The sequence below is a fragment of the Triturus cristatus genome, chromosome 3_2 (genome assembly GCF_964204655.1).
Source record: "Triturus cristatus chromosome 3_2, aTriCri1.1, whole genome shotgun sequence".
Lineage (NCBI taxonomy): Eukaryota > Metazoa > Chordata > Amphibia > Caudata > Salamandridae > Triturus > Triturus cristatus.
This window is the reverse complement of record NC_140584.1, coordinates 775275652-775290884: the sequence shown is the minus strand read 5'-3', so window position 1 is coordinate 775290884 and position 15233 is coordinate 775275652. Positions and strand designations below refer to the sequence as shown.

At 43.7% G+C, this 15233-nt stretch overlaps 1 protein-coding gene across 1 annotated transcript in view; it reads right to left on the bottom strand.

Moving 5' to 3' along the window:
• The window catches only part of C3_2H2orf80 (chromosome 3_2 C2orf80 homolog), a 330996-nt gene that overhangs the window by 31528 nt on the left and 284235 nt on the right, over positions 1-15233 (bottom strand). The window contains exons 7-8 of the mRNA XM_085648844.1: positions 12188-12275; positions 11193-11311 (exon numbers count right to left, since the gene is read on the bottom strand). Of these exons, the coding sequence (XP_085504970.1) occupies positions 11193-11311; positions 12188-12275 (207 nt within the window). The remainder of the gene's footprint in view (positions 1-11192; positions 11312-12187; positions 12276-15233) is intronic.

Below are 15233 nucleotides of genomic sequence, written 5' to 3'. Positions count from 1 at the left end.
GTCCATCATCTGTGAGTCTTTTGCTTTTTCAACATTAGTGGGTGGCACAATAAGTGCTACAGGCCCACAATAAGTGTTACAGGCCCTGGGTAAATGTAGCACCATGGTACTAGGGACTTATATGTAAATGCAGTGAGCCAATTGCATGTAAGCCATTTCTAGCAAGTTTAAAGGCGGGAGCCCAAGCACTTTAGCACCGGTTTGCAGTAGTAAAGTGCAGAATCCTAAAACCACCAAAACTACATTTCAGCAAACAAGGGGGGAGAAGGCATAATGTTTGAAAGAAGATCACACCAAAGTTGTCAGGTCTAACAATACAGTTTCATTATCTACACCATATCTACCTCACCAAACAATGGTTGTGGCACTTTTTAAGGGAGGCACCCCCACTATGCCAGGGATGTAAAATGGAAGAAAGAGAATTCATAAATATAACATGGGCATTCACCATTTGTCCAGACATTTGTCCACAAATTTTCAGATAAGGTGGCGCAGACTTCATCTTAATTGATAGGGACCAAAATAAAGCGGACATCAAAAATGACACTACTAAATGTTTTGGAGGGCATACCTGTTATCAAAGTTCTTTGGTGAGGGTAGGCCTGATAGTTGCAAAGCCTGGTATTACCAATAAGTGAATGAAGGAAGAAGTGCTGAGTCAGTCAAAATGGGAGTCAAGTTTAGACTGCTGCCAGGTTATTGAGAAGCCTCTATCGGAGGCTTGTGGGTGCCCACAAAACCATTGAAAAATATGTGGCACATGGATGGGTTCAAAGGGATAGAGGACTAGTAACGTTCAGGCCCAATGTCAATGATGATGAGACAAGATGAAAGGGGGCTCCAAGACATAACCTTTTGTAGGATCTGTTGTGGGACTTTCGGAAGGATATATACGGACACATTTAATATGTGTGGCATGTTGTCTGAGATGAAGTCTTGTTGCTGATTACAAATTAATAATATGTTACATGAAAAACATAAGAAACTTTTGGCTTCCTAGACCAAGGAAAGAAGTACCATTTTGCCTAGTCGAGGTTTCTGTTCCTAAACTGAACTTGTCAACGTGTTGCCCTTCATCACTGCTGTAGAGCTTAGCAGCATTGAATCAATGAAAACAAATAAGACACGGTTGCATTGTAGAAGATACTTAGAGTGCCCCAAATATAGATAAGTGTGAAAAATGCATGCCAGACAAAATAACTGAATCACAGTTATGGCGCCTATTAAGAGTATATTTAGAATAATCTTGCACATTATATGTAGAAGTCAAAACACAATGATATCCAGGTGTTAATTTGCTTTCCAAAGGGCAAATAATTGGAAAAACAAGACACACACTTCTTGCAGAGCCTACTGAAGCTGGCACCAGGCTCAGTTCACTGGGCCACCATGAGGAAGACTATGTAGTAGGAAGCTACTGAAAGTCAAATGGAAATAGAAGAAGAAATGTGGGCCAAAAGTTCTGAAGGCCTGAGGATCACTTGTATTTATTTTTTTAAACAGAGATCACCATAGCTTACTTCCATTTATAACATACTTAGAAGTTACTGCTACTGAGGAGAGGCATAAGAACAGAAGCCCGGAACCAACAGTATCAGTTACCTTAGAAAACATGCAAACAGGATATTGTTCACACAGGGACCCTTGAATTAATTATATATACATGATACACAGGGACTGATTCACAAAGATAAACGTACACTTTTTTGTAAGTTTACCATTCTTTTTGTTATTCACAAACTATGAATTAATAGTAAGTTTACAACTGTGGAGAGTCTGCAGTCGAGACTGAGAACTCCGCACATAAGAAGATAGGCCTGTCCTATCTTTTATGTGCAGAGTTCTCTTCACCAAATGAGGAGCCTCCGCAGTTGTAAACCTACTATTAAGTTGGAAAAAAGTGTAAGTTTATTATTGTGAATCAGGCCTACAGTAATTTGAGAGAAAGTGCTATTACAGTTCAGCTGATTATTTCAATTAAAATTTGTGGAGTCAAAAGTCTCATAAATTTTTTAAGTGTTCTCTTCGAAATTTTATGAAAAAACACACATGGCCCTTCAGATGCGGAACAGTAGTAGAAACACAAAAGGGCATTTGCGAGAGTTAGAGCTATTGGCGTTGTAAGTGACAATGTCTTTTACTAATGTATGTGGTTTGGAGTGGAATTATATACGTAGAATGGGAATTGTTAGTTGTGTAATTGTGTGGAATGAAATTGTGTGGTGTAATTGTGTAGTGAAATTATGAGGCATGGTGTATAGATAGGGGTGAAAGATGAACAGGATAGAAATGACGATAGAGAGGGATAGGTAGATTATGCATGAAGTTTTGAATGAACTCCAGACAGAGGAGCACAAAGAGTGTGTGAGAAAGAGAGAAAGAAGGGAAGAGCGGGCTACAGATACATAAAAAGGATGTGCCTGTGTACGCAGAAGACACCCTGGGAAGAAAAAGAGAGTGTGATTTCGAGGGATGTACATCTTGAAAAGGTATGGGAAAGAAACTGGGCTCAAAGACCTGAAGTGAAGCAATAGAGAGATGGGAAGAGTGTTTGGGAGAGCAATAGAGGATTGAGAGAGAGTGCAAGAGAGTGAGTACAAGAGAGAGAGAGGGGAATGAGTGGGAGAGGCACCCAGAGGGGTGGGAGACAAGAGGTGGACCAGTGCCCAGCGCAAGGAGGAAGGTAGAATGTGTGAGCATGTATGAGCAGGAAGTATTAAGAGGAGATAGGAAGTGTAAGGGAGGAATGAGAGGGTGCAGTGGCATTGCGAGATGAGCAGTGGCAGTGGAAGTCTAAGGAAGAGATGAGATGGGCAGTAGGTATGTGGGGGATGGATGAGAGGGTTGGTGGAAGTGCGACGTAGAGATGGATTGCACTGGAATTGTTTGTTGTGGAAGTGTGTGGTGTGGGATTGTGTGGTGTGGAGTTGTGTAGTGAAAATATGTGACATGGTGTGCTGTGGAGTTATGTGGGTAGTAATTAAATGGTATTAACTGTTGTGGAATTATGCAGGTGAGATTATGTGTTATGGAGTTAAATATTATGGAACGGTATTGTATATTGAGGTGTGGCATGTTGTGGAATTGAATTATGAGGTGTGCTGTTAAATTTTGTGGCATGATGTTGAAATCTGTGGTGTATATGGAGGTATGTGGTGTGTTGTGGAATTGTGTTGTGTAGCTGAAAAATGTAGTTACTTGTGCAATTATGTGATATGTTTTGGAAATGTGTGTAGTTGAATTGTGGGCCGTGAAACTGCGGGATACAAAAACACCAGAAAGAAATGTGAATTCTCCCTTGCATGATGTTCCGAAATTGTAGAAAAATGCAACTTTTGATGTGTTGAACAACTGTCCATCGGCTGATCGCATTTTAATAAGCAAGCAACATTGAAGGGGAGGTGTTGATGTTAACTGTGCTGCAAATTTGGAGTGTTGAAGACCTGTGGATCGGACAGTCTAAAATTCCAAATGCTGTCAACTGAGCGAAAAAACACAACATTCTGAAAGCAGGAGCTGAGACCAGGAAATAAGAATAGTCTGCCGAAACCAACATAAATAGACAGCAGGTAAAGAGCACATGTAATAGGGTCAGTCTCCATGGGAAGGAACGAAACATGAGAAGGAGAGACAAATAAAGCCAATGCCCCACTAAAAAGCAAGGATTTCTAAACAGTAAAAAAAATTGGTGGGCTTGTTTGGAGCCCATAGATGAGATATAGCATGTCTTAAAGAGACAGCGCATGTGTTGGCTAGGGGAGACCCAAAATCTAGGAGTGAATCATACAATCTAAGTAGCATTTGTAAATCTAATTGTGTGAGGCAAAAGTTTAAATTAGATTAAACCTCAAAGGATAAAGAAAATAGTATTCACATCGAGTTGTAAACATATAAATAGCTTTGTTAGTATGAAACTGAAAAGATGTGCTAGGAATATGAATGTGTTAAGGTAAAGTTAATTTGCGTACTGGCTCATTATTTGGTGGTGAATTATAATCAGGACTTAAGGGATTCATTCATCTATATAACAACTTAATCAGGGGTTAAACAATCAGGCAGTACAACTCGCATCATTATGACAATCATGATTTCAACAATGTGCATTTGAATGTGCCGAGTTAGAGACTCTGTATATAACCCGGAAAATGGCGCTGAGTGCATTGCAACAACGAGAACGTTACTCTAATCAGCCATTTTGGAAGAATGATAGTCGTCAGTGTTTTTAAAAAAACTAAATTTTTAAAGATGAATCAGTTCGGAGCTTGAAAAAAGAAACCAGCGAGGATGCAGGCTCAGGCCAAGAAGCGAATTACGGCCGGAAACTAACTTGGACATATCACTGAATTATTTGTCACCGATTAGCATGTGAACCCTCCGCAGATGCGCACTGCTGCCATTAGGGGCTCCTCAGTGTACTCCATCAAGCAACAAGAACAGCTGCCTGCTGCGGACCAGGTAAGAGGGATTGATCAAACCACGTAATTAGGCTATTGTTCCGCTGCAGAGAACTTAAATGATGGGTATGTGAGGTAGCGACATGAAGCTAAGCAGACATTAATTTGCAAATGGCAGCTAAAAAGACAGAAGGATTTTTGTTCATTCCTGGGATCCTGGGTCAACAATACAAAAAAATGGTGGACTAGCCCAGTTTACCTACAACTGTCAATGCAGAGTTCTTCCAAAACATACATAATATTATGTTTTTAATTTTGCATCTCTGAGACTCGCCGATCATAACTATAGCCAAAACAAAGTGCAGGCCTTTCTTCCTCTCATATTCTTAAATGGAAAGGTATTCCCATTTTTGCAGAGTGTCCCACTATATGACCACAGCAATTTTCAAACTTATTTCACTGTCTATTGCCAATTGAATTTCTTCTGCCAGCACTCTATTCAATCAATCAATCAATCAATCAATCAATCAAGGCATTTATAGAGTGCGCTACTCACCCGTGAGGGTCTCAAGGCGCTCGGGGGGGGGCTGCTACTGCTCGAACAGGCAGGTCTTGAGTAGCCTTCTGAAGGTCAGAAGGTCTTCGGTCTGCCGTTGGAGGGTGGGGAGGACGTTCCAGGACTTGGCAGCGAGGTAGGAGAACAATCTGCCATCGGATGCGGGGGACGGTGGCGAGGGTGAGGTCGGCAGAGCGGAGCTGGCGATTCGGGGTGTAGAAGGTGAGCCGTCTGTTGAGGTATGTTGGTCCGGTGTTGTGGAGTGCCTTGTGTGCGTGGGTGAGGATCTTGAAGGTGATCCTCTTGTTGATGGGAAGCCAGTGCAGGTCTTTCAGGTGGGGGGTGATGTGGCTGTGTCGAGGGATGTCGAGGATTAGGCGTGCCAAGGCATTCTGTATGCGTTGCAGTCGTTTCAGTAGTTTGGCTGGGGCTCCCGCGTAGAGGGCGTTTCTGTAGTCTCAATCTTGCTGTTGCTTTGTGGAAGGTAAAAAGATGTGCGTATGAGTGTGTAATATGTAATTTTTCAAAAAAAGGCTTCATCTTATTGGATACAAGCTGAATGAAGCTATCTTTAACCAATTCTTTGGGTAATCCCTCTCTGGAAAAAACTTCACTCAAACATATTATGACCTCACTCATTGTTGCCTAACTAACAAATTTGACTTCAGACCAATGCAAACAATGATCCAGTAACACCACAGAATACCTTGTACCAGTAACCTTTAATTGGAAAGGACCACAAATCTAGAGAGTGTTTTCCCCATGCTCTAGTAGATCTGGCTGTCTCCTCATTGGGAGACATGAAAGTGGTTTGTACAACGTATCACTCCTGATATATGCTACACACATATGTACCTTTTTTTTCTACACTGCTGTCCATCCCTGGTCATAAAATTATGTGCACAATCTACATTTTGTCCCACCAATCCTGGAACATCCAGCATGAGTCAGATCTATTATTTTCTTTCTCAACTCTGTGGTGCCACCAAAAGCTCTCCTTTATACACTATTCCATCATGTTTGGTGAGGTTCATTAGTGCCCCTGCACAAAAACTTCAATTTTACAAGTTCATCTTTAAACTTGACATATTTTTAGACAGTGACTTTTAACGTACTTTGCATGTACATTATAACGTACTCAGAAAGTGATCTGCCTGCTTACACGCACATTTCTACGTAAGCATTTTAGCACGTCACTGTAAATTCTGTTCAAGGATAAAGTACACTGAGCACACTGCCCTTGTACTTTGTTGTCCATTTAGAGATAGCTCTGATTCGGAAATACAAACAATAGCATCAGGAAAGGACTCAGACACAGTGAGAATGGAACTGGTTTTGATTATATAAACTGCTTCTGAGCTTTGGCTCGTCACAGGAGCACTTAAATTGATTATCATGAATGCTTTCTGTGAGCAATTGCCACCCCTGCTGGCTTCTATCACTATCCTGCAAAGGATGGCAGCCTGCTCTACATTAGACTGGCTTCCAGATACATCAGACATACAGGTAAATGGAGAGTTAGGATTCTACAAAAGGTCTGGTATTAGAAATGGGGTTTCTGGTTGGCTAGTGTATGCACCTAAGCCAGGCAGAACCCACCACTCTAGTCAATATAAGGGAGTTACACACCCAAGATGACCCCTGCTCACACCCTTGGAAAGCTTGGCAGAGCAGTCAGGCTTATCCAAGAGGCAATGTGTAAAGCATTTGCGCAACACACACACACCAGTGACACTGTAGGCACACTACAAAAGAGACTCCACACAAGGTTATATAAAAATATCCTTTGTATTATACGTAAAACACGTGACCACAAACACTTTGGATCACTTGTAAAGCACAACATCAGGGGATACATGTAGCCATTAGGTAGGGAAAAAAACATAGATGCTCCCAAACAGCGCCTGTAAATGCAGTAATGCAGTAATAGCCCATAGGCCACAGGGGCACCTGTGCACCTACTATGGGTCTCACGGTACCTCTAAGTAAAGGTAAAAATGTGGCATGTCTCTCTAGGTGCCCGGGGGCCTCCATCGAGGTTCCGCCCCATGTTGCAATACTCCAACAATACTCCAGCAACTCCCCCAAGATATGTGTCAGTACGGGGGTAGGGGCATACATGTGCTGCTACCGTTGTCGGGGAGACTTCGCTGAGTCAGCCGCAGGCAAAATTACCAGATGGGGCTGCCCACGAACACGCGGTGCAGCCCTTGATACCTGATGTTCATGGGCCCTGAGCGTCTGCCGGCGACAATATCGGAGACCTCCTGTGGTCTCGAGTGGCGGTGCAGGTTTTCAACAATGCTTGAGGCTAGGTGCGAGAGACCTCCCTCGGTCTCTTCGTGCGGCTGTGGGAATCCTGGGTGGCTGTTTGCCAGGCAACGCCTGGACACCTGCAGTGCTTGTTCAGCTGATGAGTGGACACACTCGGTTTTTCCTGCTCTCACGGGCTGTTGCCACAGTGGGTGGAAGGCTCAGCCGAGAACTCGCAAACAGCAGCAGTGCGTCACGATGAGCTGGTGAATTTTCAGGCATTTCCCCAGGGAGAAAAGCCAGTGCTTCACGCCCACTCCAGGAAGGCAGCAATAAAGCGCTCACCATGTGCTATATTTTCACAGAGAACAGCAAGCACTCCCCCATGCACTGGCACAAAGGTAAAGCGCTCCGCACACGCGGTTCCAAATAAAAAGAGTGAAGAATAGTCGAGTCCTTCTCCTTCTTCAGGCAGAGGCAGCCATTGCAGGCCATCCTACCCCACACGCATCAGGGGCAGTGCTCCTCACACAGCCTCTCCTGCTTTCCTCCCAGGCAGATTCCTTTTAGACCCAACAAGGATCTTTCCTGAAGGCTTTAATATAACTGAGACTTGGAACAGGAGGCCAGCACACACAAGCCCTTGGAGATTCTTCACAAGAAGGATACCACAGCAGGGCAAAAAGAGACAGTCTTTTTGCTCCACCACATATAGAAGCAGCAACTGCAGGCCAATCCTACCCTCACACAGAAAAGGCAGCGATCCTCACACAGTCCTCCCACCAGTGGTGTAGCTACACCTTTTGCAGCCTGTGGCGGTATCTGCGTTTGCCCCGCGACGGCTGCAGGTAAGAGCAGGGGATGCTGGCAATCACTTGATTTGCCACCCCGATGGCTGCAGATAAGAGTGGGGAGGGGTACCGCCCCCAAAACTCATGCCGTTTGGTGTGGACTAATCCACCCCATTGCACCCGTGCCACGCCACTGCCTTCTGCTCTTTTTATTGGCAGGGTCCTCTTGGTTTTTAAAGTAATCTAATCCAATATCTATACCCCTTTTTGCCATTGTTCTCTTTGTGGCAAGGGTCTCTGAGCCCAGCCAAAAAAAACAGTCCTGTCCTCCCTGGACCACAGCTCAACCCCCCCTTGTGATATCTAGATTGAATGCACGTGCCCAGCTCCTGTTACTCCAAAACCAGACGCTGAATACACAAACAGTCAGAGGCACACAGAATGGTAAAGCAAGAAAATGCCCACTTTCTAAAAGTGTGAATTCTATCAACTGTGGTGCACTCTTTTCAATAGAAAGTAATCTTATACATAAAACAATTATACTCGTTCATCTGTGTGGGTGTGCTGCCTTCGTAATGGTTCTACCAAACCACTAATTCAAACTTTACAAAAGTGGCATTTTCAAACACACAATTTAACACCTTTACTCTCTTCTGAGTTCAGAGAGCCAAAACTCCATTTCTCCATCTTATCCCAATGGAAAGTTATACTTGTAAGATATTACAAAGCAACTCCCATGTTAGCCTATAATACAGATAGCTTTTCAATAGTAAAAAAACGAAATTGGCAGTATTTTAGAACATATGACGCATACCAGTACATGTCCTACTTTTCACATACACAACACCCTGCCCATGGAAGTACTTTGGGTCTACCTGAGGGGAACCTTCAATGTAAGAAAAGGGAAGGTTAGTGCCTGACAAGTGGGTGCACTTGCCAAGTCAACATGGCAGTCACAAAGTGCACGTGGAGACACTACAGTGGTAGGTCTGAGACAGATTTACAGGGCCATTCATACGGGTGGCACAATCAGTCTTGCAAGCCCACTAGTAGCGTTTGACTTACAGGCCCATGCATGCTCAGTGCACTTTAATAGGGACTTACCAGTAAATCAAATATGCAAATCATGGATAACCAATCATAGTCACAATATGCACTTAAGTACTGATCAGCAGTGGTAAAGTGCTCAGAGTCCTATAGCCAATGAAAACAGAAAAATAGGAGGCAAAAGGTTTTGGGATAAGCCTGCAGAAAGGGCCAGGACTAACATCTGGCAGAATGCACTTCTTACTATGCTCTCTAGAGTATAGTCAGTGTTAGGTAGGGTTATCATTATGATACGCATTAATTTATTCACTGCAACAGGGGAGAGGAGTTGGCCTAACAGCTAGGGCGGTCTCCCCATGCCTAACAAAAACGAATGTATCCTCTCGTGATGCAACTGGTGCTCGTGTAAAGCACTCTGATACCTGATATCTTTGGGTCAAGTTTGCGCTATATAAAACTCTGTAAAAAAACAACATTATAATAGTTGAATTATCTTCTTCACCGTTGTTGTAATGCTGGTAACAATGCTTTGTTTCATTCTACTAATAACTGCATCTCAGGTATTTTACACAAGAATCAAAATGCTTCAATAAATGTTTAAAATGCAAATTTGTGTTTTACTAGTGTTTCCCTTGGGCCTGCCTAAGGTAACCAAGAAAGGGTAGAGCTGTTTCCACGATTTCCTTAGGATAGTCAGAGCGGTCACGTTCTGAGGTTGCAGACACCATCCGGTACCCTATCAGGTTTAGGGATCCAGATGTCACACTGTGAGCTAGCCAGGAATTGGGCCAACATATTCTGATTATATGCGTGGACTCAGTCCCTATATCATGACACATATGTTGTCCAAACGAACATTCTTACTTGATTAGTAGGAACTGTATGATATATTAATGCTTAATTAGTTGATCAGACCCTGTTACTTACTGGCCCCTTCATCCAAACTCCTATTACTCAAACACTCCTGCTGAATGTAGATCATCACTGTCATGAGAATTCATCTGATTCATGCACCCTCAACCATTAGTCTTCGGAAACAATCAACATCACTTCCGAAATACAAGCAACAATGATATTCTCCTCATCTTCCCCACACTACTCAACTCCCTTGGTCACAGGCAAACTCAATAAGCGATCTGCTATTACATTGTAACTGCCAGGCATGTATTGCAAATCAAAATTGCAATCTTGCACTTTAAACAGCCATTTTGCAATCCATGTGGTTCGCCTCATCAACACTTCTTGTGAATAGAATTTCTACTAGTGGTTTATGGCCTGTGTAAGCAGAAAAGTGAGTACTCTACACATGTTGCGATAGTGCTCCGTGGCCCGATACGAGGCCAGTATCTCATTCTGTGGTTGGGTACATATGCTCCACACCCTTCAAAGATCACAACTCATAAGCACCTGCTTCCAATCATCCAGCATGATCTTGTAACAAAACTCCCACAAGACATGCATTCTGGCATCAGTCGTTATCATTGTTTTTAAATGAGGGATTGAACAGCTTTAAAGCAGGAGCCCTTGCCATCTCGCATGGCATACCCCCTTACACAATTCACCCAGCACAAATAATTTATTTTTCTCTAACAACTTCCTCATGTTACAGCAACACATCTTGGTATAAACCTTAGTGTTCTGCTAGTCCTATGAAGTCCTTTAATTGATCCTTATTTTTGGGACTCGGTGCCTCCACAATATCTTCATTCAGACTCGCTTTGGGTTCATCCCCACTTCTGCTGAAGGCATGTCACATATACTTCACACTCTTATCCTCGTCGCAGTATTAAACCTCCATGCAGCAGGTAAATGTCATCTTATTTAGTGAGAACACAGTCAGACCACAGTCATACAGGAAAGGAACCATCCAGTAACTGAATCAAAGTGGAACCTTTGCCAGATACACAGGGAATGTTGGAGATGGAAAGAGCCCACTGAGTTAGATGTATGAAATAACTAACTAAATGACACATTACCCATTTGGAATCCCCTTCTCCACCACCAGTGATGCTCCCAACCCCATAATAATGGAAAAGAGGAGGATGGCATCTGAGAAAGCATAATGAGTTCTCTGAAGTTTGTGTTTCCTAAAGGATGGATTTCATTGTCTAATGCTGTGACAAACTGCAACACACTGTCACTTAGTTATACCTGTTCTACGGTTTCCCTTTCAGAAGAGGTTTCGGGCCCTTCTTGGTCGTTGCTACGTGCACCCCTTGCTGAAGACCCAATCGTATTCTTGTTCTGCGCAGCCTTTTGCAATCTGAGATCTTGTCACAAAAAAAACAAGACATACAATGGTTTATTTTGTTTCAATAGAAAAGTAGAAATATTCAGCTTTGTGCTATATAAGTTGCATTTTTGATATTCTTTGTATGATTAGTTCATGTTATTTCAATATGAGTCACTATAGATTTCTGAGAACACTGTGGATCTTGCAAACGAGAACTGGAATATTCTCCTTAGTCATTATACCACAGAAAGTGAAAACAGAATTCGAAAGTCTACTGGTAAAGAGGAGTCCTCCATTACTTAGCCTGCTCGTGTGATGGGCGTTTTCCGCCCACCACACGCTTTAATGCTTTTCCGCCCACCACACGCTTTAATGCCCATCTTACTCTACCCTGCTCTGCACCTTCCTGGTCTACTGACCTGTACTCCCTCAAAACAATTGGCCTGCCCTCAATGTGTCCCCAGGTCTGGGGACACATTGTTAGGTGAGAAGGCTTTACTCACTACTGCTGCCAGAACCTGGGGAGCCTCTATCCACTGTCTTCCACCCTTCCTGCACAGTAGCTATGCTGTGATCCTTCCTGGCTCGCTGAGGCCCATTCCCCAGAGGATATCAAGCATTTCGAAGATAAAAGGGAGTCATACCTGCTTCCCGTGGGAGCAAGGAACTTCGTTTTAACTCTAAATTTGTTTTGCATTTCTCATCCTATTTTTAAATTATGATTATGATTCATTTTGATTATATTTGGGCAGGAACCTTTCACTTTTTGAACTGTGAACTTTGTATTGCATATTTGATGTTGTAATGATCCTGCCCTCTTGTGTGCAATTGGGCTATGACCACAGGTGCAATAAATCAGCAATTTGCTAGTAACTGGAGTAGAACAGGTAGGTAACTCAAATCAAATACTCACCGTGCTTCCAGATGTGTTTTGCAGCCTGTGGAGCAGTTAACATAGCAAATGGATGCAAAGACAGGTTAAACGGCTGTTTCCTGAGGCCCTGAAAATACAATATACAACATAAGCTTTGTTGACAAAGGTAAAATGAACAGACACCTCATCGTACCAGAATGAAAGCACTTGTACCCAACTGTTCACCACAGATTACATTAATGTATCTCGCGATAGCTTCGTCCTTGGTTTGTATACCCAAAGAATCATCATAGTTCTGACAAGACTAAACCTATTGGCTTTGCCAGTGCACGTTACAGTTTTCAACACAAACTCTAAAATACTTGCTGATACATGTCATAATAGGTCTCCTACCCCCACCAACGACGACGTTGCCCCGTAAACCCTCCAAACACACAAAAAAACGCATCTCTTGACGGTTTACAGTCCCAAAGCATCGGTCACTCCGATATTCCAGGCCATATGGAGTTGTGTTGTACTTCATAATATAAACACGCGATGGCAGCAAACCCAAAGAAAACTAAAATCGTTAGCATAACATTTCATTCACTAAAGCCACAATTATGGTAATTGCTGATATCAAACATTTATTGTACAATGTTGACGTGATTTCATTTCCATAGCAACTTCACACTCTATATTAAGGAACTGTAATTATATTAGAGTAAACAATGGCATATGCAATGCATGCAGTATTTTCCTCGTCTTGGAACCACGGGCAAAACATTGCCGTGTGTACAGGTGGGCACGTGGAGGAAAGGTAGAGGTTCAGCGGGGTTGGGAGGAGGGAAAGGCACTTTGAATGGTTGAGATCATGAACCATAACACTTGCTAGAGAAGTGACGGTATGTAAATGGTGCAAAGTATAACAGCGCATTAATAATGTTTTTGTCTGTGCTTCATTCTGCTAACGGGGTTGCAGAGCCCTCTGATCTGCACTGTGCTCTCAGTTGGTCTTCCGAAATACACGGTTGAAAAGGGGGTTAGTTGTGGTTTAGCTGATGTGAGAGATGAGGGTGAGATGTGTTGTTTTGTGTTGTGTTGTGTTATGTTATATCGATTTGCATGGCGCAGCTTATCACCCATGAGGGTATCCAGGTGCTGGAGCAGGAAACTAGGTCAGGCGGTGCTCCTAGTTGAACAGCCAGGTCTTCAGTTTCTTGCAGAAATTGAGAACTGGAGTAGCAGTCCTGATGTGTTAAGGAAGTGCAATCCAGTTCTTGACGAAGATGAAGGAGAAATCGCTCCCTGCTGACTTGCTTCTGTGGATGCAGGGGACTCGTGCGAGGCAGAGAGAAGGTTGGTAGAGTTGATGTCTATTGCTATTGTTGAGGTGTGTTGGTTCAGTGTTGTGGAGAGCTTTGTAGGCGTGGATAGGAGCTTGAATACGCAATGTTTCTGGACAGGTATCCAGTGTAGTTCAGTGAAGTAGGGAGTGATGTGAGCATTTCTGGGGACGTCTAGGATAAGTTTGGTGGCAGTGTTTTGGATGGTCTGAAATCTTTGCATGAGCTGGTTGGAGATGCCAACCTAGAGTACTTTGCCGTAGTTGAGCCTGCTGGTATGAGCTGCTAGGTGGCCATGCGTCTTGTGTGCGTGAGGAGCCATTTAAAAATCTTGCAAAGCATTCTGAAGATGAGGCAGCAGGCTGTGATCACACCGTTTACCTGTTTGTTCATCATTAGTTTGTTGTCAAGGATGATGCAGAGGTTTCTGGCATGGTCTGTGGGGGTGGGTGGGGAACCTAAGTGGAGTGGCCATCAGGAGTCCCAGGGGGATCTCTTGTTTCCAAAAATCAGGCTCTCCGTTTTGTCCATGTTTAGTTTAAGGCAGTTCTCTCATATCTAGTTGGCCATGTTGGACATGCAGGAGGTGAAATTGGTTCTGGTGCTCTTTTCAGTGTTAGTGAGGGAGAGTAGGACTTTAGTATCATCAGCATGGGAGACAATGTTGATGCCATGGGCTCTTTTGATGCAAGCGATCGGTGCCATGTACACGTTAAGCAGGGTTGGGCTGAGGGAGGAGCCCTGGGGGACTTTGTAGTCGAGCTTCTTGTGTTCAGAGGGGAAAGTGGAGAGTGACTCGCTGAGTCCTGTTGCAGAGGCAATCCAACACAGGGCAGCCCCTTGAATTCCTGAGTCCTAGAGAGCGGTCATTTCTCCTCTGTCCATGATGGGCCAGATGTTGTTTGTTGCTGCCAGGAGGGCAGTTCCTATGCTGTGGTTGTTGCAGAACCCTGACTGGGTGGAGTCCAGGAGGTGATGTTGTTTAATGAAGGCCTGTTCATCTCTTTCTCCAGGACTTTGGCTGGGAAAAGGAGGAGCAACATAAGTCTGTAGTTGAAGAGATATTTTAGGTTGGCCAAGGGTTTCTTCATGAGGACTGTGATTTCTGCATGTTTCCAACTCCCTGAGAAGCTTCCACTGATGATGGAGGAGTTGATGATGGTGGTGAAGTTGGAGCTGATCAGTGTGTTTCCCAGGTTGTACATGTGGTGAGGGCAGAGGTTAGACGGGGACCCTGAATAGATTGTCTGCATGTTTCTGCTGGTGTTGTCAATGGTGAGAGGGCTCCAGTTCGTTAGAAGGTGGGTGGTCCTGGTGGTGGTGGGGGGTTTTCCGATGATGTCTTCCATCGTGGATTGGGGTGCAAAGTCAGTGTAGATCTTGAGAATATTGTTGTGGAAAAAGTCAGAGAAGGTTTCGCAGAGGACCTGTGAGGGGATGATGGCTTTGGAAGCTGCTGTAAGATTAGTGAATTAGTTGACAAAGTTGAAGAGTTCTTTGCCAGAGTTAGAGCAGGATTTTAGTCTGAGTACGAGGGCAGCTATCCTGACTACTTTGATCTGTGCGTGGTACCTTTTGAGTGCAGATTTGTAGGCGTCTCTAGAGGTGGTGCCTCAGCTGGTTCTCCATTTTCTTTCTAATTATTTGCAATAGTGCTTGGAGTCTCTCTGGTCTTCTGTGTACCAGCATGCTTGCGCACATGTTCTTGTATGCCTGACCTTCTTCATGGGAGCCAGGGTGTTTCTGCAATCTGAGATCCA